Source organism: Ipomoea triloba, chromosome 7 (genome assembly GCF_003576645.1).
Source record: "Ipomoea triloba cultivar NCNSP0323 chromosome 7, ASM357664v1".
In the NCBI taxonomy this organism is placed as follows: Eukaryota; Viridiplantae; Streptophyta; class Magnoliopsida; order Solanales; family Convolvulaceae; genus Ipomoea; species Ipomoea triloba.
The window spans coordinates 2,391,195-2,414,118 of NC_044922.1; the positions used below are offsets into that span (position 1 = coordinate 2,391,195).

Here is a 22,924-nt window from a genome sequence, read left to right on the forward strand (position 1 = left end):
GATAGTTCATATTTAATTGCGAATTCTAATAAAAAAATTTATACCATTAATTAATACATTATATATCTATAGTTAACCGTTTATGTAATGTAAATAAATAACTTGATAATTGCGACACATAATATGATAATTACATGTATAAAAACTGTCAACTACTGCAAGTACAGAATGTGACAATTACAAATATATAATCTGAAAATTATTTTTGAATCAGAATCTACAATGCAAGATGGACACTGATCCATAGTATAATTTGCCGTGTCAATGTGAACTGTGTGCCCATCTAGATACGGGCTAAAAATTTAATGGTTCTTGGTGGCTAGTCTACAAAGCTCACAATCAAATTTTTTTTTATGGCCCTAACACAGGTTATATGTGGATTAAAAGATTATGTAAGCTAGCTTTAAAATATATTATACTAATACATAAAGTACATTATTTTAACACATAAAATATATTATCTTACATCAAAATATTTACTCTGTATTATTCTTCTAACATACTACATAGCGTAGAGCAAGAAATTTTTTAAATATCAAAATGACGTCGTTTTAGATCGTGGTCCATACAATTAATTTGTACTCAAATTACTCCCGGGATTGCTACACCACCCCATTCTCGTTACCTTAGGCCGACCCCTAACCTACGCCTAGGGCTCCTGGATTCAACTCCCGGACACTCAAGAACCAAACAATGACATATAACATTGTTCTTACGAGATTCCTAACCAAATGTAGTCCAGCATAGGAGACTGACTACCTTAGCTTCTTTCTGCAAATATCATTCAAATAGTGCAAAACTCCACCAGTTTGATTTGAAGTATATATACATACTATATAAAGCCAAAAACCATGATAACCAAACAACAAGTATGGCATTGTGTGTTCAAATGATACATCTGTGCCTCTCATTGAGGGAAGTTCACAGTATCGACTGTCGGATCACCGGAACGCGCTTACCGCTGAAAATGCTTCATTAAGACGTGCTGCGCCGCTTATGAACCCAGATATCTTTTGCATAGACCAAGTAGGAAAAAAAAAAAGAAAGAAAAGAAAAGTAAAGGTTAGATATTGATGTCTTAAGCACCCATCTCCCTCGATCTCCAGACAAGGAGGGCTGCATTTAAGACGATCCATGAAGAAAGACGTTTGGTTCAAATATTAGAATTGGAATTAGGATATGAATCGGGATCGTAATATAATTGAGTTCAAATAATTAGTAATTGGAATGAGATTAAGTAAAAGTATAGTTAGCTAGTAATTAGCTAGAATGAATACAGTTTCAGTACAGTACAAGTATTTGTTTTGGTTGGCGGTAAACAGTAAGAACATAAATCAAAACAGATAGCTAGCCAGATTATGAGAGAATATGTATATATATCCAGAAGGGCGTTTTCTTCGAGTTATTTATTTGGCCAGCAAAAATGTACATTGTAGCTAAGATAATAACGTACGTGATTCAGGTAAAAATGCATAAAAGTAAGATTAAATTAAGAGTGACATGTGGATTTAAAACATACCAAATCTAGTTAATAGAATTTTCAAATTGTTGATTTAAAATTAATCAAAAACGACATTGACTCATATGTATACCCAAAAAAAATTAATGTAGCTTCAAAATGAGTGATCAAGTGAATGTAACGAGATTATTATATTTGAAGATCACAAGTTTAATTAGCTTAAAAAAAATTAAAAAAAATGAGATCATGATAGTTCAATTCTTACCATCATCTTCTTGGTCAAACGTGTTGTCTCTTTGTATAATTTGAGAGCTATTACACAGAAATGAAGTTTAACCAATATATACTTTCATATAATAATTGTGAGTTACTCGATCTAATTGTAAATAAATAAATAAATAAATAAATAAATAAATAAGAGTGCCACAATATGTGACACAACTTGTCGATGACTCGTCTCTATAACGTAACTAAAATAGAGCCAAGTGGATAGAATATGATTATTGCACCTTAAGATAACGAGTTTTATTTTATCCGCATTATCTTAATCAAATTCATTATCTTTCGTGTGTGATTTGTAAGCATATTAACACAGTCAACTATTAAAAATAAAATTTATTACCTCTTCTCTTTTATAATTTGCAAACTTATTATTACACAAAATAAAATTTACCTAGGATACCCTCATCATCTAAACTCAATTAATGTGGCAAAAATACAAGTAAACTAACTACTTGATTCGAATTAGGAATTCATTGACACTAGTCGAAAAGCGTAGGTATCAGTGCACGTGGAGGCATGCAAATGAATGGGTCAGACAAGTGTCCCCTTTGACCAATAAAAAAGCAGAAACAGGCCAACACAACATCCTAAAATTCTGTTATCGCCGCAGGTAGGCAGGGTCATGTGCACGCTTTTTCTGTGGGCGTGCCACGCATGCAGATGACTCTGCTCCTCCGACGCCTCGCATGCTGCCACCTGTCCCATCTTCACCAAACATCATGCATGGAACGTACGTAATCTCTTCACCATCAATTTCCCATAAACCTTTTTCGCAACAGATCAGACGATAATAATAATATATACATATTTATATATATATGCAGTCCATCATATCCCATATTGTTTTCTGGTATATAAATCTTGGATCCACCATTTCATCTTCTGGGTAGCTGTTTGGATCGGAGTGGTTTATTTGCCGGAGAAAACTAAAGTCAAGTAGCTTTGGCTGGTTCAATCTTTCATGATGGAGTGGTCTCCCCAACAAGCCATGGAAGCTTACTTGAACACCCTTGAACTTGTAAACTCTCTACTTTAATCTTTTCTAATCTATTCAAGTTTTAAAAGATTGAAAGACCATTTCTTATAGTTATTTTATGTTAAAATATAAGTTTAGGGTTTGTTCAAGTGAGTCCTTGATCTAACTATAAAGTTGGAAGAATATTGACAGTTAAATTTGAGTAGTTTATAAACAAATCTTATCGATTTGAGTTGATTAATGAGGTAAGAAATAATTTAGATTGCTTATCTGTTTACTAGAATACATAAAACAGATTTATCTTGTGCATACCTTTTAAGTTTCTTAGTTACTAAAGAAAAGTAGACAAATAGGGTTTTATAGTTATTTATAGGTCAAATAGTTTTGGGTTTTTGTTAGAAAAGTAGAGAAATAGGATTTTATAGTTATTTCACTATTTGTATGTTTTTTAGTTACTAAAGAAAAGTAGACAAATAGGGTTTTATAGTTATTTATAGGTCAACTAGTTTTGGGTTTTTGTTAGAAAAGTAGAGAAATAGGGTTTTATAGTTTTTTTTTTTTTTTTTTAAAGAGTTTTATAGTTATTTCACTATTTGTATGTTAAATAGTACGTTTTGGGTTTGTTATTCAGTTCATACTCTTAAGTTTTATAGGGTTTTATAGTTACTTGTTTATTAAATAGTTGGGTATCATCCTACAAAAGTGTCAATTGAGTATAAGGTGCTGGGTTGTTTTTGTTGTATTTAAATATATGTTTTGGTTTGATTTTCAGTCCAAGCTCTTGAACTACAAAGCTGGCGGCATGGGGCGGTCGAAGCCGGTTGAACCGGAGTGCATGGAGTTGATATCCGCGTTGGCGGCGGGGAACCGGGCGAAGCTGATGGTGGAGGTGACCTCCGGCGGCCCGACTCCGTTCACGGTGGCCTTAGCGGTGGCAGCAAAGCAGACGGGCGGGCGCGTGGTCTGCATCCGCCCACCCTCCTCCGCCCGCCACCACCAATCGGAGGAGCTAATCCCTGACGAGTGGCTGAGAGGCGCGATCGAGTTCGTGGAAGGAAACCCCGGCGAGGTGATAAAGAAGTACAAGGGAGTGGAGTTGATGGTGGTGGACGCGGCCGTGGGCGACGGCGGGGAGGTGGAGCTTTGGGAGAATGTGGAGGTGAACCCTAGAGGGTGTGTGGTGGTGGCGACCAATCTTGAAGGGGGGAATAGGGTTTGGTTTGGGGAGATGTTGAAGAAGGGGAAGATGAGAGGGGTGGTTAAGTGTGTCACTTTGCCTATTGGGAATGGTGTGGAGTTGACTAAAATTAGGTGTTTGGGAGAAGGGAAGAATACCCAAAGATTCAAAAGGTTTCATGTCACTTTTGAGAATTACTGACAATGCGACGGGTTTGACAGAAAGGTGTTTTGGTATGAGAGTCTGATTGGAATAGTGTTTTGATATGAGAAGAAAGGTGTTTTGGTATGAGAGTCTGATCGGAATAGTGTTTTGATATGAGAATTATGTTTTATTTGTTTTAGTCACTTTTTTCCTGAGTGGTTTCACATATATAATTATACATAGAAACTATAGACCTCAGGATAGCTCAGAAGCATGCACTAAGCAACTAGTCAGAACTGACATATGATTATATATAAAGTAAGTATATGTAAAGTAAGGTTTGATCAGGTTGGGGAAGTTTTTTATATGATGTTATACTTCACCCACTCGATTATTTTACCTTTTCTAAAGGTTTTCATATATACTTATACATATATTTGTGGTGAATATCTCTGTTGAGTTTATTTTTATTATTAATGACATTAGTAGTTTTTGAGATATTTCTGATGTTATTCTCGTTTTATTTTTTGTATTATTCTTGACTTGCCATTAATCAATTATAATAGAATCAATCTTAAAAGATTAGGTTAAACAAGGTTGACTTCTAACACTAATAACATATTAATTTCATGTAAAGTAATTATATCCATGACTTGAACCTAATTTTTCGGTTGCTCTTATTTCAAAGGATTAATAAACAGTATTATTTAATGACTAGTATTTGGACTACTAAACAATACTCCGTATTATTTAATGACTAGTATTTCTACCTCTTCATGAAGATGTGTGAAATTTATTTTGTTGTTTATTATTTGTTTTTTTTTTTGAGGGGGGGGGGGGTTCAAGATGGATTTTAGCTCAATGGTTTATGAGGTCTATTCAAATTTAGTTTGATTTTATATGTATTAAGAAATTAAAATACTATTATTACATATGAATAATATATCACTTCCATTACATATTAATAAAATATCACTTCTGTTACATTTTTATTTAATAGTATGTTGCATAAAATGTCACTTGTGTTATATTTTGTTTATATGTTAATGTAAAAACTCTTGTAATGTTGGTGTTACATTAGTTACATACATTTAACAGTTATATAAGATCAAACAAAAATAAAATAAAATAAAATAAAACAAAACAAAAAAACAAAATAAATATGCCTTAAAAATATTGTAGATGTATGTAACACAAACCTAGTAAGAGTTTCAACATTGAAAATTAAAAAACATAACATAAGTGATGCATTATCTATAGTTAGGTAGATCTTTAATTTCTCTCTTATTGGTTCTAATTTGTTTTAAAATTTATTTAAATCTATAGGCATAGAGTTTAAGTTTGAACACCCTTTTAAGTATGGTAGGTTTTTTTTTCATATCATTATTTGGATAATTTTTTTCGTTGGGAAGGAACTTATATAAGGATTTTTTTTTTCCCCGTTGTAATAATGCCTTATTCCCTTACTATCTTAAGAAAAGTAGAACAATATAATTAAATAAGTAGATAAATATTTTTCTAGCGTAACGGCACAACAAAAGCCCGTCTAGCTCAGTCGGTAGAGCGCAAGGCTCTTAACCTTGTGGTCGTGGGTTCGAGCCCCACGGTGGGCGCAATATTTTTCCAGTTTGGGACTAAGCGAGGTCGAGTTAGTTAATTGGCCTAACCAGCCCAAACCCAAGCATCACTCATCATGTATGCAAATGGGCCATACCCCAGTAAGCACCTTTTCCGAAGGTCCAAGCCCCCATCAATATTCAAGCAAATTATTTTAATTAACAAATCAATGGCACATAACTTTATGCTTTAATTTACTTTGTCAGGAATATAAATCAATGATTTTCTAACTAATCTTTTCTCACCTTTTGTCTTTGGTGTGTACATGTTGATCCAACGAACATTCTTGAAAACATTCTGACATATAAGTTATTCCATAGGTTTATGGAGGATTTTAATTTTTAAAATGTATTTAGTTGGTAATTAAACAATTAAGGGGTTCTTTTGTATAACATTCCCTGATTCATTCTCCATTGTTGTTGAGTAGAGGATCACTATTTCATAAGTAGAGCAACACCATATTCTTGTCTAGTAATATTACCTCCACATAGACAAATATAAGTTTGTGGAGAATATTTGAGTTAATAAATTAAAGCTAATCACATGTATTCATTAGTATTGTTGGGCGGTGGCTTGAAGGGTATAGTGCAACATTCTGTCATCAAAATGCAATATACCGATATTAACTATTATATATAAAGAAACAAAGTTGTGTATGCCGAAGTGTTAAGTGTTTAATCCTGATTTGTTATTATTTCTTATTTCAAGTCATCAAATTTTGCATATCAACCAAGTTAACCTATCTTTTGCGGCTCTACCATATAATACCAAATTCTTCTCAAGGAATCTAATGGATGGGTAGCTAGGGACTAGGGTTCTTAAAGGAGAAAGAATCAACACATATTTTATATATTAAGGTTAATTTAGTTTTGATTAAACAACAAAATTTCTCCTTCTCAGCTCCATTTGTTTTTAAAGTTCATGCATTTTATTCTCATGGTTACCAAACATGCACAACCTAGCTAGCTAAGATTCAACGTGGATCGGAGGTCAATTTTGTTCATTGATCTCACATGAAAGTATACCAGGAAAATCAAAATCCCTCGAATTGATCTACTAATCACAGAAACGATCATAAATTCTACTAAAAGAGAAAGAATAAGAGTTTGAGTTTCGTGAGGGTAAGCTTTCACTCCCAGCATTTTTATTTTTATTGATTCATAGCTAGTTAGATATTTCCATAGCTAGTTAGATATTTCTCTCTTATTGATCGTAATAAGCTTTAAAATTCATTTAAGTGTAATGACATAGAGTTTGAGCACCCAATTATGCATGGTAGTTTTTTTTTTAAATATATAATTATTTGGACATTTTTTTTCGTACGGAAGACACTTATATAGGTTTTTTTTTTTTTTTCCCTTGATAATAATGCCATAATCTCTGAAGAAAAGTAGAATATTATAATTATATAAATTAATAAAATTGTTTCTAACGTATGTGCAAAGCAGAAGCCCGTCTAGCTCAGTTGGTAGAGCGCAAGGCTCTTAACCTTGTGGTCGTGGGTTCGAGCCCCACGGTGGGCGTAATATTTTTTTTATCTTCTCAGGCTACGTGAGGTCCAGTTCCAAAACCCAGCATCACTCATCATGTAGACAAATGGGCCAACGGCCCAACCCCCAAGCCCATCTTTATTCGTTAATCCTGTGACCAGTTATACGACGTCGTTCTTATTTTGTTTTTTTTTTTTTACACACTCTCGTTGGGCTTACACATTGGTTAGAACTTAGAAGCACTGTATTTTTATCCTTATCCAGTGTCAATCTAGTAAAAGAGGGCTACTTGCGACGTCTAAAATTTTCTGCAATAGAATTGTGATTTTAACTTGAAAAGAAATTTTCTGAATATCTAATAATAATCACATTAGACTTCAACTAATTTAAATTCTTTCCATTCGAATTATAGACGGATCAATAAGCAAATTATTTTAATTAACAAATCAAGGCACACAACTTTATGCGTTAATTAACTTTGGCAGGAATCAATGATTTTATAACTAATCTTTCCCACCTTTTTGTCTTTGGTGTGTACATGCATGTTGATCCAACATTCTTGAAAACTTTTTGACATAAATTATTCCCTAGGTTTATGGAGGATTTTCATTTTAAAATGTATTTAGTTGGTAATTAAACAATTAATTAAGGTTGTTTGGCCTTGCTTCTTATGTATAACATTCCCTGATTCATTCTCCATTATATTGTTATTGAGTAGAGGATCACTTTTTCATAATAAGTAGAGCAACATCATATTCTTGTCTAGTAATATTACTTCCACATAGACACATATAAGTTTTGTGGAGAATATTTGAGTTAACAAATTAAAGCTAATCACATGTATTCATTAATATTGTTTTGGGCGGTAGTTTGGAGGGTATAGTCTAGCATCCTGTATGTTATCAAAACGTGTTACTAACTGTTGTGCAAATATAAAGAAATAAAATTATGCTATGCCGAAGTGTTAAGCGATTGATCATGACAAGTACAATGTTGTTATTTCTTATAAGTCATTAAATTTGGCCTACGGTAAGAGCGAACATCTAAAGATAGAGTTAGAGTAGGCAAATAAAAACTTTTCTGAACCACTAAGAAAGAAATGACCACCACACACGCACTTCAAAGAATTTTAAATATATATACGAATGAATGACTCATAAAAAAAAATAACGAACCAAATATATTATTATATTGTAAGTGATAACCTAACATATCAACCTAGTTAATCTATCATTTTGATTCTCTACCATATAATACCAAAGTCTTCTTAAGGAATCTAATGGAAGGGTAGCTAGGGTTCTTAAAAGAGAAAGAATCAACACATATTTTATATACTAAAGTTAATTTAGTTGCGATTAAACAACACAAATTCCCCTTCTCAGCTCCATTAGTTTTCAAAGTTCATGCATTTTATTCTTATGGTTACCAAACATGCACAACCTAGCTAGCTAAGATTCAAAGTGGGGGTCAATTTTGTTCATTGATTCTCACATGGATGTATACAAGGAAAATCAAAATCTCTTGAGTTGATCTAGTAATCACAGAAGTAGTCATAAATTCTAAAAGAGAAAGAACAAGAGTTTGAATTCCGCGAGGGTAAATTTTCGATCCCAGCATTTTTATTTTTATTTTTTAAAACTCTGGATACTAAAATTTACTTGTCATAGTTATGAGTTCGGATAGTATAGCTTGCTTGGAGCTGGTGAAATTCAACCATTTATATATATATAGCTGACTTTTGTGTTGTTGGAATAAGGAATTTAACTATGGAAAACCATTATAAACACTTAGTGGAACTAAGCAAATGTTGTAATATAACACTACGGCCGTTGGTTTTGGAGTTCATGAGATTAATTAATTAATTAAGATAAGCACATCATCAAGAATATATATATATATATATATATATATATATATATATATATATATATATATGTTAGTGATGGCTTGCCTTTTTGTCCCTCTGTATAGGGACAGTGGTTGTTGAAACTTAGTATGTATTATTTATCTAGATTAATTAGTTGCACAAGTATCTCTTTAATTAATTTTATGATATATATATCTAAAAACATAATAAGTCTCAATCAAGTTTATATCCTTGATTTATGTCACTGTTTTTGGATGCTAATAAATGTGTACATTTTACTTTAAATGTTGTACACTTCAATGTTATTAGACAAAATTGTCCCTACTACATTCTTGTTATACAAAACTACCACTACACCGTTAGTTTTAACTCCATCATTATTACCCTACACCTATATCTATCATATCTTTTTCCTATTATTTAATTGTCATTTTATTTAAATTATTAATTTCTATTTAATGGTTGATTATATTTTAATTAAATTTCTATGAATGGTAAATCATATATGTGTGTATGAAATACATATATTATTTGTGTATATATAATTTGAATTATACATTTTAATTATTTTTATTTATTAATATTTTAATATTGGGCATAAGTTTTCGCGCATCGCGCTTACAAAATACTAGTGTATATATATATATGTTTTGTAAATTGTAATGTCTAATGAGACAACTGGGATATATTATCCCATCCATTATGTTTAAAGCGGGCAAATTCTTTGTGCGCACTAGCATTTGGTCATGTCTGTTAAGTTATTGAGTCACCGTGATTTACATCCTTCCAAATGTTATATCGAGTCGGGGTGTGAGAGACCGGTTGGAGATTCAACCTCTTGGGGCAGAAGGGTATTCCCATCATCCATTTGCATTCTTCCAAAATATTCTTTAATAATACCATTACAAATTTGTTATTGGTAAAATAAATTTTACTGTTAACCCTAATATAAGTGGTAAATACAAGAATCTATCAAAGCCTCTATATATGAGATGTATATGTGGATTATACACATCAAGTCCAGCCAACTAGCATTAAAAAATTCCTAGTAGTAGTAGTATCTAGTACTATACCCAGTGATTAATGGATGGGTGTCCCCAATTTGCTAATGATTGATTGGACAAGACAGTTACTGTCTTGCCCCAAAAGATTTGGACCAAATTGCCCATGTGATAACCCATGTGAGACTCCCACATCCACCACACACCACATCCTACATGGATGAGACCACATCGTACAAAGACTTACGTGGTCCTTAACCTAGTAACTTATATCTATATGTGTATGGAAAGGATATATATACACTACATTCATGATATATGAATATTACATAGTCAATATCATGCATGTGGCCTTACACAGCCCCATAGAATCACCTGTCAAAACCTTAAAAAAGAAAGATACTTTCTATACATGAATGCTTGAGAAGCAAAAAAGCTAGAATGGGAAAGGCCAGGAGACTAGGAGAGTTGGATGGGAATGTTAAAAAAAAATGACTCTTTTAATCTCTCCATTACATGAGTTACTACTACCCTTGAAGTCTCGATCATAGTGTCAATTGAGTCATTTATTTATTTATAGGTAGGTTCAACCATTTAATGAGGTCATTGATTTGATTCCTGAAATTAGGATTTCGTACGTTAAAAATTATTGCTAGTAACGAATGTATAACTTGTACTAATTGCATAGCAGCAAACGCTACGTTTGGATGGCCGCTGGATTGCAAATTATACTGTGGACCGCGCATCAAAATGACGTTGTTTTGATTAATGAAAACAGTCGCGCAACTGCAGTTCCCTTTCCGCGCAACTACAGTATCAGTTCAACGCAACTGCAGTTCCAGACGGATGAAACGGCCTCCGTTCCGCGCAACTGTAGTTTCCTTCAAACACAACTGCAGTATCAATTCAACACAACTGCATTATCAGTCATGACCACAGTCCACGGTATAACAACTGCAGCAGCTGGATAGTGGATTCGACCCAACAACCCTAAAGACTAAAAATATGTTACATACTTTATTACGAACTTAGGGTCTAAACTTACACGTACAATGAGTAATAATTGATGGATTAAATCTATATACTCCATGATTATAATTGAAGACTAAATATACGTGTTTATTTTCCCGAAATATAATCACATGCCATTAAAACCATGTAGTTTTCAGTCTTTTTCATTGATAGTGTGACATTTTATCTCCATTTTCAGTCATTGTTAGCTCACATACAATTATTGGAGGATTATTGAAGGGTGAAGATAAGTTGATTTAATGATTGTACTAAGCAATAAGTCCGGAACTATCCAAGTGTCCTCTTTGAAAGTTTTGTCTAAGTATACTGTACTAGCTAGCTGACAGAAGATATATGAAAATTGCCTTTCGTCTAGTTCATATGTTGTGCATGATTTGGATTTTATATATCCATGCATGTTATAAGAATTGATTTGTAGTTTTTGTTGGTGTACGCCTTGAGGGTCACGTTTAACATTTTTCTTAGTAGTATTGTTTAGGAAATAAAGCTACATATTCATTTTTTGTATAATAGTAAATGTTTGACCTGACGGACTTATTTTATCTCACTTTAGTGTACGGAATCATTTAATCGAGGGCTAAAATTTACTTTATTATTAGGCCGATCAGAAAAAACACAAAAATTAAAAGTCATGTCACATTTTTTTTTACAACTAATCCCCTATTACAGGTGTGAGTAGGCATGAAATAATGTATCTGTTAGTCATCGGATATTTGTCAAATAAGCACCTACGTACCTCCAGCTTCAACTGCACACACCAATATATCACTACGTCAAAAGTGAGTCTAGACTCCAGCATCAACTACACATACCAACGCTAAAAACTGTAGCTAGAGCCACACTTACCACTAGCTATATATTATATTACTGAAGACACAATTTTATTTTATTTTTTTGAAAGCAAAAAGGCTAAGGTAGATTACTGCAAAAGGGCCGAAACAAAGTCAAGAGGGACAATTTTATTTAATTTCCTTATATTTGCGTAACCATTAGTACTACATTTCAATAATAGGATGCTGGACTCGACTCTCTAAGTGTCAGTCTAATACTATGAAAGAAAAATATTTCAAATATATTCTAGAGTTTGATTCTTAGTGAAATGGACTTGTGACATATATAATTGAGGGATTCCTTCATGTCACAATTTTGATGTAAACCAATGACAAGTCTATCTGTTGGTGCATGCATGTGCTTTAGCCTTTAGTACAACTACTATGTATACAATCAAGCTCCACGGGGACTGAATGGTCATTTTCCTAGTCCCCGAATATGTCTATCCGTGGACTGATCTTCACGTGCCCTACACGTGATCAAGTTGGCTAATTTTTGGTAAGTCACCCATTTAGCCATTTATAGCCAAATTTGATATGTACAATGTCGTACTGTTTAAATCACAATTAATAAATATGTGATGGCAATAAAATTTATAAAAATTTTTACGGTACTGGTAAACACCGCTGTATTTAAAAACTCAAAAAAATCATTTCTGACCAATTTTTTGAAAAATAACTTCTTCTTTTTTTTGTTCCTCACTTGTACCATTGTAACTTTTCATTCCTTAATTATTTATGAATAATTTTTTTTTTTCAGTTCTATTATGATTAGGTTAATCAGGGATAGTGATTTTAATAAATATTTTTTTCAGTTCTTATTTTCTAAATGGGTGATTTTTTTTTTCAGTTCTATTATGCTGGGTCCACTTTTCCTCATAAATATGAACGTTACACAATCAATCCATAATGTCCAATATTAATAATACTTCGTAAATAATTGAAAGGTTAAAAAAGAAAATTAATGACCGAAAATTGATGACAATGTAATTGAAGGATAAAAGTTTTTTTTTTTTTTAAATAATTCAAGGAAAGTATCATTTTCTCTATTTAATATACGTAACATCATACACATGAAAAATATATAAATAATTTAGTAATTTCCATCATATCCTCAAAGTTTCCTTCATGCAGAATATTGTAGACCTAAAGGCTAGCAAGTAGGGGCAAAAACCTAGAATAGACCCACAATATTCTAAAAAGAAAGAAGAGAAAAGAGTTTGCATGCTTGAATGCGACTTCAGCCTATTCTCTTAACCCAGCATTTTTTTTTTCGACCAAAAATATCACTACCACCCTAATATTAATCCGAATCTACAGAATTTGACTCTTACTCAAGAGAAATTAATTTGTTTAGATTTTAACTATATTCCTTTGATAAAATTACACTCTAAATATTACATTTTAACTTTTTCTTTTATATATATATATATATATATATATATATATATATATATATATATATAATTGAAAAAATGGTACATTTTTCCCTTGAATGATATGCTTATAGCATTTTTTTCCTCTAATATAAATTATTTGTTTTCGCATTAGCCTCCTCTGTTATTTAAAAGTGACAATTTTCTTCTCTCTTTTCATTTATTTTTTTCTCCAACAAATTATTATTTATATGTGAGAATCAAAATAAATGCAAAAATAAGCAAACATCATTTGTAAATATTATACGGAGTGATTATAATTTTAAGTTAATGCTTGTAATATTTTAATATTATAATTATAATTAATTACCATTAATAAAATATTTGTGTTTAAATCTTGATTCTATTACTAGCATTATTAGCTTAAAATAATAATTATAACATTTGCAAATGATGTATGTTCTTTTTCGCATTTATTATAATTCTCAATATAAGGAATAATTTGTTATAAAATAAAAATAAATGAAATACTTATTTTTAAGTATAAATAATGTGATTTTAACATAAGAGTAGGGAAAATTATTATCACTTTTAAAATAATTATGTGGGTTAATGTGAATACATGTATAATTTAGGAGGAAAAATGCTATAAACATATTGTTCAGAAGGAAAAAATAATGGAATTTTTCCTATATAATTACAATATAGACCATTTTAATAACATGTTATTAACTTATGGTGGGGTTAACTAATTAGTTTATGAATAGTAAATGAATTTAAAAAATATTTTTTTTTGTAATAATGCTTTATATAATATTATTAAGATTGAACCCCTAAATTAATGACTCATCATCGCTCCTATCATAGAAATTAAGGGATGCACCTCAACTAGCCCACTTGCCACAACAAGGTTAAATCCTTAACTTCATTTTTTTGATTCTTAGTGCAATTTGAACCATGCACGTTGTAGTTGGTATCAAACAAAATTTATAAACTTATTTTGGGTTGGTTGGCAGTTGAGGTATACTCACTCAGTGACTATAGATAATATATTATTGATTTTATTAAGGTTAATTTAAAAAATAAAAAAATTGGAAAATATAAAGTGTAGAATACACACACACATATATATTGTTATGTAAAAATCATAAAGGTGAGTGATTTATGCTTTCTAGTTTGACTAGCCACAAGTCATAACTGGTCTTTCAAGGGCTATTTTAATTTGACTATGAGCTTATACTATCAAATACCACGTTAAGAAATAAAGATTTGAGGTAAAATTATGGAGGGAAATATTGCTTTTAATTTGTTTAATTAGGCCAAGACATTTTTCTTTATGATCGATAATAATATTATGTTCTCTACAATATAATATGGGGGTGTTTGGTAAATAATAATTTTTAGTTGATTAGGTTAGTGGATTTGACTAATTGATAGTATTAACGGATTGTAGAAAGATGTTTAGTAAATATATAGCTGTTCGTTGATAGCTGATTACATACAAAATGATTTTCTCAAAAAGCTTATGGAAAAAACTGTTTTGAGCAATTTTAGTGTTTTGGATTAATAAACTGTTACAAAAAGCTAATTAGTCAAATAATCATATGGGTTGTTTAACATCATTATGTTAGATCAAATATAGTTTAACATACATCATTATCTGACATCAAAAAGAATTGTAGCTTTTTTTTCATTGTAATTATTTATATATAAGCATTTCCCCATTTTTATGTTAATATTTATTTCATTTCATATAACATCATTATGTTAGATCAACCATTCATTATAGAATAGAATATATCTTGTTACTATTTAACAACATTGTACGGCACAAATTAAAAACAAGCATTTATTATAGAATAGAATATATCTTGTTAATATTTTATAACGTTCATGTTGGACGGAAACTTTGAGGGTCGACTCCATTATTATACTATTAGAACATGACAGTGATTGTTATGCAAATATATATAAGAAAATAAGGATACGCTTTCGCTACTAGTTATAACTTTTGACGTGGTAATAAGTGACTAATCTTAACCGTTTATGACACATATGTCATATTTTAAAAATAAAAATTGTTCACTATATTATCTTTTCGATTTTTTATTTTTACAAACTTCACAATTCGCACGTATTTAACTTTTAATTTTGACACATTTAATCCTCTAATTTTAAAATAATTTTACTTTCGGTACGTCTAAAATGGTTAAAATTTTCTCAAAAGAATAGTTGTTAATTTCTTGAAATGTCTTTAAAGTATGAGTGAAATAGTTTTAGATATAGAGGGTAAGATGCCTACCTCATATCTAAAAGTCAACAACCAATATTGGAAAAAACTAAAATTAAAGTTTTTTTTCTAATAATGGTAATATCACACTATTTTATATAAGTTTGAACCTCAAACTTAATGTTCTCTTATTATTTTTACCTTAGATATATATTATTGGTGGAAGCGTTAAATTGCGGGATGTGTTTTAATTGTCTTACATGCCATCACATGTTTGCTAGCAAAGCAAAACTTAGAGCATCTCCAATAGTTATAGTTTTTGAGGAGGTTTTTTTTTTTTTTTTTTTTTTTCCAAATNAAAAAAAAAAAAAAAAATCAGTTTAATGCGCCCAACGGGTGCATATGGTGCACGCGCCCGACTAGGCGCCATAGTGCCACGATTGAGTAGCACTGTCTGTTTGTTCTGGTGGGGCCTACTTTTGGAGAAAAAAATTAGGTCTTACTGCAACCACTTCATTTCTTATCTCTCCTTTCCCTCATGTAAACACGGGAAGCTGCAAAAACCAGTCAAAGTCTCATATTGAGGATGCTCTTATGAACTTATATTATTTTGGATTGATTAACTAGTTGACCTATATTCCAAAAGCACACTGTTTTATAAATGATGGGATGGAGATGAAAGTGGCAGGGAATTAAAACAAATCTTTTTTATTTTAAAGAACGTACTCGATATAGTTTACTACCTACTAAACTACATCTTAATAAATCAATCTTGTGACACTTTTAAGAAAAGATATAATATAACAAAATTGAAAGTCGTTAATTATATTCTAACTACACCAAAACGGGACTGAAATTCTCGAGTACTAAAAAAGCCTTTTTTGACCAGTCATTTAAAAAATCTTTCATCACTATTATATCAACCACCTCTCAAATAAAAATAGTCATTAACACATACCACTTCTATTTGTAAAAAAAAAAAAAAAATGACACTTGGTCAAAAAATTACCACTAAACTACACCTTAATTAAACCATACCAAAAACCCATCATATACTACAAAGTATTCTAGAAGTAGTAGTACAGTAGTAAAACCACAAGTATACATCAAATCAGCTGAGGTGAATTGAAGTGGAGTGTGGACCAAATATATACTAGCCCCCCCTCCCCCACACCCACCCTCACCCCCACTACCCAACCAAGGGAATCAACGATGGCTACGTAAACATATTTTATAATATATATATATATATTAACCAAAAAGCTTTAATTTTTCCCACAATATCTAGATTCTGTAGCTATACCAACTTAACCAAAAAAAAGCCTATATATAATATAATATATAATATATATCTATATCTATCATGCATAATCTTTTTCATCCCACTTCCAAAGTATATTTCCCTTGTTTTATCTAATCTATTCCTATACACAATCACACCTATAAATACCCCTCAAACCCTCCTCTCCACTCCCACCACAACACAACACAATATTCATTCCCACTCCCTCTCATATCCATCAGATCTCACCTTCACATACATTGAGTATTCCATACTAATTAACTAAGATGTCGGGTGTTTGGATGTTCAACAACGGCGTTTTCCGGCTGGTGGAGAACCCGGCGGCGGAGCAAAGCGGCGGAAAGCCAAGAAAGGCGCTGGTGTACTTGCCGACGGGGCAGGCGGTGGGGTCATACCGGGCGTTAGAGGAGATTTTAACGGCGTTAGGGTGGGAGAGGTATTATCACGGCGACCCGGACCTCTTTCAGTTCCACAGGGAATCTTCTATTGACCTTATTTCGCTTCCCAGGGACTTCAAGAAGTTTAACTCCGTTTATATGTACGACATCGTCGTTAAAAACCCTAACTTCTTCCATGTCCGTGACATTTAATTTGAGAAGGATATATATATATATATTTGCCCATCCATCATATATATATATATATATATATATATATATATATATATATATATATATATATATGCTAAGCTAGGTAGGCTATATATACATATATACATACATAAAAATGAAGTTGTGTAAGTGTGTTTTGAGGTTTTAATTTGTTGGGCAATGGTGAGCATGGAGTTTCGCTATGTTATTGGTTGCTGTTAGTTTTTGTTAGGGTTTGATTTGTGTATGTAACGCAATTCATGTACAGTGTGTTCGGAGTCTTATGTAATAAACTACTTATTATTGTTACATTTGGAAATTACTCTTTTTCTTTATTTTTTATTAAGAAGAAAACTCGCAGCCACTATTCGAAAGTGTACTGCATTTGTTATCCTCGGCAGCCACGGTGCGAAAGTGTACTACTGCACTTGTTACCCATGTGTGATGGACTCGACTATCCGAAGATGTGCACTAAGTACAGTAAACCTCATTCTACACAGAAGGATGCAAACGACACTAGAAAAACAAGTGCAATGAACTCAACCAAGAAGGTGTTAGCAAGAATCAAACTAGCGACCTTTAACTTTTAAGTACAAGAATAATGCTCTACCCACTTGGTGAGGTTCAGTCTTCCCGCCAAACCCTGGTTGAGATGAGGCTTAAATTTCAGACCTTTCTTATGAAGGTAACAATTGATGCTATCAACAAGATAGTAGTCATATTAAATCACCTTTAATTTTTCAATAGATTAACATATTTTCTAAATTAAAAACAGAAAAATGAGAAGGAAAAAGGAAGAAATGAAAAACTAAAATAATAATAATAATAAAAACGCAGTCTTTTTAAATGGAATCTATCTTTAGGATATAAAATGTTGAATGATGGATAGAAATATTATATTTATATGATATGACACGTGCAAACTTATATGATAAAATATGTTTTAGAAAAAAGTTTATATATGTCAATGCATCATGACATATACAAATTCTATTTTGAAAAAAGAAAAACACTTCATAGAAAAATTAGATTAATAAAAGTGTTAATTGCATCAATTTCTTTTCCCATCATTGATTTTATTGGATTTTATTTTATATGTAAGTTAATTAAGTATTATAATTTTTTTTATTTATTACTTATTTGTAAATCGAAATCATAATATAAGTTATTTAAACGAAATCATGTTAAAGAGTTTTTGGTCAATTTTTTTCTCAACTAAGAGTCAGATTCTGTATGTGTAACGTGTACTAAATCCGAATTAGTCCCACCGTAGTAGTGGGATACTATCATACAAAAATGTCATATATATGCCAACAAAAAAATTTTATTTTAGATATTTTTTAAAGCACATTTTAGATGTTGTTCATTGAAGGACGACTCTTTAGTTTATTCAATTTTCATATTTATAAGTGAATGACGAGTTATAAGTTGATGACTGATACTAGATTACCGTACAAGTTATCTTCCTTTAACAAAGTTTCAACGACAACAAATAATTGAAAGTTAAACTAATGCATCATTAAATAATTTAAAAATATATAACAGAACATGATAACACGTACAAATATCTAATCATAATTTTAGGTACATGTTATAATAATAATAATTAATATAATAATTCATCAATCATATCCAATCATTTTCCTCACATGTTGTAGACCACTTTTGCTTTAACTCCACATATATTTCAGTGTTGCGACATATGTGTTGGGTGGCGATTTAGAAGTTAAAGTATAACATTCTATCCTCGAAATATTACGATGACTACTATGTAAGTATAAGAAAATATAATTAAACGTATTTATTACTAATTATAATTTTTGGTGTAGTGATAAACACTTATCCTAAAATATATATATCAGAACTAATAATAATTTTGAATGGCCAAGGATAGCATGCGTTAAATTTTAAAATGGTACACGGGGGGCTACATGTTTCATGTGGCAATAACATTCAATTGAAATGTAATCATAAATTGGGATAAGGTAGTTGGTTAGTACGAGGTTTCTTCAACCATATTTAGAGTGATGTCCGCCGCACTTCCATCGTGGAAAATATGGCAAACTTATTATGCAGATTAGGGTTCAAAATACACAATTTACATATTGAATATTTACAATTTATATATTGAATGTTCATAACTAAACGTTTACAATTTACCTACTGAATATTCACAATTTTAATTGTGAATATTCAGTATGTAAATTGTAACTGGTCTACCCCGTAAGGTGGACCCAGATCTATGGTGCAATTATTGGGAAAATATAGGTGTACCAACATTTGTGTCCTATTAACTCTGCCCATCAACATTATTTGTTGGTGGTGAATAAGTCAATACACAAAATAAAATTTAAGTTAGAATATTAATTGCAACCAAAATTTTAGTACGGAACCAAAATAATAAGAGATTTAATTTATAGAAAATTAATCCCACCGACCTTGGTACAAAACCAAAAATTTATTTTTTTTTTTTTGAGAAAAAAAAATTATTTATATAAAATAAATAAATACGAAGAAAGTGTTTTATTAGGCATTATGATGTGTGCATATTAAGCATGTTCCTATGTTACACACAACACATGCTTAATATACACACACCATAATGTCTAATATACATATGTGCGCTTTTATCCTCCAATTAATGTCGTTTATAAATCTATTTTTTAATGGATGATGAGGTTGGTTCTCATATGAACCTCACCCTATATGTGTGTGTGTGTGTTTCAAATATCGCGTCTTAATTTATTTAATAATATTTAATTAGTGTAAACTTTAAATTATAGGAAAGTCTTTAACCGCTACTTGAAGATGTATGTACGTACTCTGGATGAAACTTGCCTTGTGATCTTAGCTTGTAAAGGACCATATTGGCTGAAATCGAGAAGGCTAGTAGATAACTTCCACATAAAATTGAACTTGAAACTGTATTGTTACCAAATTAACTATCTGACTAACTTGGCCAAGTTGAGGTTGCCCCCTTAATAGTGTAAACTTCAGCAATATAATTATTTATCATTGCAGGTACACCTAGCTATAATATAATACATGATTGTATCTGATACAATCAATATTGAGGTTGCCCATTTAATATACATGCTAAAGTTTACACTATTAAGGGGGCAACCTCAACTCGGCCAAGTTAGTCAAATAGTTAATTTGGTAACTATCTGAATTGTTCTATAATATTAATTGTATCAGATACAATCATGTATATTATACCTAAGTGTACCTGTAGGTAACATTAACAACAATGTTAATAGTATTCTACACAATAAAAATTATATATATGATTATATTCAATATTATTTACACTATACAAATCATAATATATTAAATTGAGGGGCAAAAAATTGGATATGTATAAAAACAGAATCCAATACAATAGTATAGGGAATATGGCCAACTGTATTGTTGGTTTATAAAGCCCTAAACCCACGTGAGTGTATTTAATGAAAGGAGGGGACCCAGAAAACAGGAAGGCGTGGAGCGTCACGTGGAGCGGTCTAGCGAAGACAGAGTGGAAGTACAGGTGTCAAGCTGGGATAGCAGGGTGGGAGGGTGTGCGCACGTGATTCCTAGTCCATGCAAGCATGCAACGCACGAGAAAAGTGTAGTTTTCATTGAATGGGGCTTGTTTCCTGTTTACCTAACTATAGCCTATATGTGACCACCTATTTTTTGTGTACGGAGGGAGTATTTATGCCCCCTATCATATCATTTTGACCAATACTATATAGGTTTTTGATTGATGTGAATTGTGAAGTGAGTTTGAATGGGTGATGGGAACGTTTTAACGGTTCGCTCATCCAATTGTTCTTAGAACAGTTTTTGGATGAATTATAATTCTTGATTTATGGAAAAGATTTTAATCGTTCTGAGTGAAACCTATTTTGTAATCTCAAAAGATCACAAGGAGATCGGTAAACCAGCTTGAATTGATCATAACTTATCAACTCAAACTGAGAAAACCAATAAATAACTCACTCGTGGAATTGAACTTAGAACCAAATCCACAGTCAGTACCTAAGAGTGTGTACGAGATAAATCTCGCATTGTAATTATAACTGACAAAAAATCACAAGGAAATAAATCTCACCTAGCATCAAATTGGTTCTCATGACTCATGGAGACTATGGTTCTCATATGATCATTAACATATATATATATATATATATATATATATATATATTTGGAGCAAGATCCACAATAATATAATTTGTGTAATAAATTTGTATAAGTTCATCAAACAACCACACACTTGTATCATGCATGAGGTCAAATTCTTGAACGACAAAACTGCATTTTCCAAACACAAATGCAGTTCCACATCTCTTGATATTTGATAGGAAAAACAAAATTTTAAGATTTTTCTGGTTCTGAGGACAGCATTACTCTTTTTTTTTTTGTTAACGAGGTTTTCTCCTCGCCCCGTGACCCTAGCCGGCAAAGAACCACGAGGAGATAAACCAGCCTAGGTTACCCATAGCTGACAGCATTACTCTTCATCCACAAGAATGGTTGACTCATTACCCACTCCAGCATCCAGCAAAGTTGCCATATCATCGTCGAGCAGCGTTGGAAATGGGGCGCCCTGCATAACCATGAAGAATGTTCATTGCAAAAGTGCGAGATATGTCTTAAACCGAGAGGTTATTCTCCAGTGTGGATATGCAGGAAAATTTGTACAATATATATATACACCAATCGTGATGGTTATGAAGGATAACGAAAAACGCAATGATATGCAGTGTGTGTAAGTAGTGTGCATACCGCTTCCTGAAGAAATAATTTAGGCTTGATAGATCTTATGTTGAAGAAACTCTCGCAAAGGTTCTTCAGCTTGCCAACCTGAATTACACTGTAAACGTTGAATCCCATATAAAAGCGAGAGGAAATATTACATGAGATGATAGTGCTTGGAGTATTACCGTGATTGTCACAGGCAACTTTTTGGTCAATGGAGGCTTTTCACCGATTGATGCTCCAATACACTTCATGGTAATTGCTGCAGAGTGTAGGATTAAACCGAATTAAGGAAGAAGACTGACCACTTTTTATGCCATAGAGAGCTAATTAAAGCCGTTAATAGAACAAATACATATAAGTCCTGCAGCCATTTTCTGGGGTCCGGTTGCTCCACTCTGTGGTTTTTCATCATCAATTCCATGGTATCTTTTTAGCTCAGCAAATCTGTTACCATAATCAATGCATATTAGACATGTTTAAACATTTTATTCACATAGTCACATGGTTTAGACACATTTAAACATTTTATTCAGTCACATGGTACTTATTCAAAGCCTTAAGTACCCTAATATGGAGCCATCTATCAAGCTGTTGCCATCACCATAAAGAGGTGGGAGATTGGGAGGGTGGCTGAGGGCCATTCTGTTCACTCAAATCCCCCCCCCCCCCCCCCCCCCCCCCCCCCCCCCCCCCCCCCCCCCCCCCCCCCCCCCCCCCCCCCCCCCCCCCCCCCCCCCCCCCCCCCCCCCCCCCCCCCCCCCCCCCCCCCCCCCCCCCCCCCCCCCCCCCCCCCCCCCCCCCCCC

General features: G+C 32.3%; 3 protein-coding genes and 2 non-coding genes across 6 annotated transcripts in view; 4 read left to right on the forward strand and 1 right to left on the reverse strand.

The window, feature by feature from the left end:
* The first annotated feature begins 2,581 nt into the window (after window positions 1-2,581).
* LOC116025827 lies at window positions 2,582-4,485 on the forward strand. Its single transcript, XM_031267184.1, has 2 exons — window positions 2,582-2,759; window positions 3,490-4,485. The coding sequence occupies exons 1-2, from the start codon at window positions 2,703-2,705 to the stop codon at window positions 4,093-4,095; spliced, it is 663 nt and encodes a 220-aa protein (XP_031123044.1). The 5' UTR covers window positions 2,582-2,702; the 3' UTR covers window positions 4,096-4,485.
* Window positions 4,486-5,578: 1,093 nt separating this feature from the next.
* On the forward strand, window positions 5,579-5,651 carry TRNAK-CUU. The gene has a single exon. It is a non-coding gene; the product is annotated as a tRNA-Lys (tRNA).
* A 1,454-nt stretch (window positions 5,652-7,105) lies between these two features.
* TRNAK-CUU lies at window positions 7,106-7,178 on the forward strand. Its single transcript has one exon. It is a non-coding gene; the product is annotated as a tRNA-Lys (tRNA).
* Window positions 7,179-17,050: 9,872 nt separating this feature from the next.
* On the forward strand, window positions 17,051-17,374 carry LOC116025434 (flowering-promoting factor 1-like protein 2). The gene has a single exon (XM_031266663.1). It carries the CDS (start codon window positions 17,051-17,053, stop codon window positions 17,372-17,374), a length of 324 nt encoding a protein of 107 aa, XP_031122523.1.
* A 4,200-nt stretch (window positions 17,375-21,574) lies between these two features.
* LOC116024776 (tubulin-folding cofactor E) overlaps window positions 21,575-22,924 on the reverse strand; it is a 7,127-nt gene continuing 5,777 nt past the window's right edge. Inside the window, exons 12-16 of one of the 2 annotated variants that reach the window (XM_031265773.1) lie at window positions 22,473-22,564; window positions 22,303-22,379; window positions 22,145-22,222; window positions 21,863-21,965; window positions 21,575-21,755 (exon numbers count right to left, since the gene is read on the reverse strand). In XM_031265773.1, the coding sequence (XP_031121633.1) occupies window positions 21,870-21,965; window positions 22,145-22,222; window positions 22,303-22,379; window positions 22,473-22,564 (343 nt within the window). In that variant the 3' untranslated portion in view covers window positions 21,575-21,755; window positions 21,863-21,869. Of the gene's footprint in view, window positions 21,966-22,144; window positions 22,223-22,302; window positions 22,380-22,472; window positions 22,565-22,924 lie in introns of both variants that reach the window. The other variant, XM_031265772.1, reaches the window with a different exon arrangement.

Coding starts and splice junctions, on each gene's coding strand:
- LOC116025827 (XM_031267184.1), top strand. CDS start 2,703: ATGATGGAGTGGTCTCCCCAACAAGCCATGGAAGCTTACTTGAACACC. Junction 2,760..3,489: donor ACTTGAACACCCTTGAACTT/GTAAACTCTCTA, acceptor TTTGATTTTCAG/TCCAAGCTCTTGAACTACAA.
- LOC116025434 (XM_031266663.1), top strand. CDS start 17,051: ATGTCGGGTGTTTGGATGTTCAACAACGGCGTTTTCCGGCTGGTGGAG.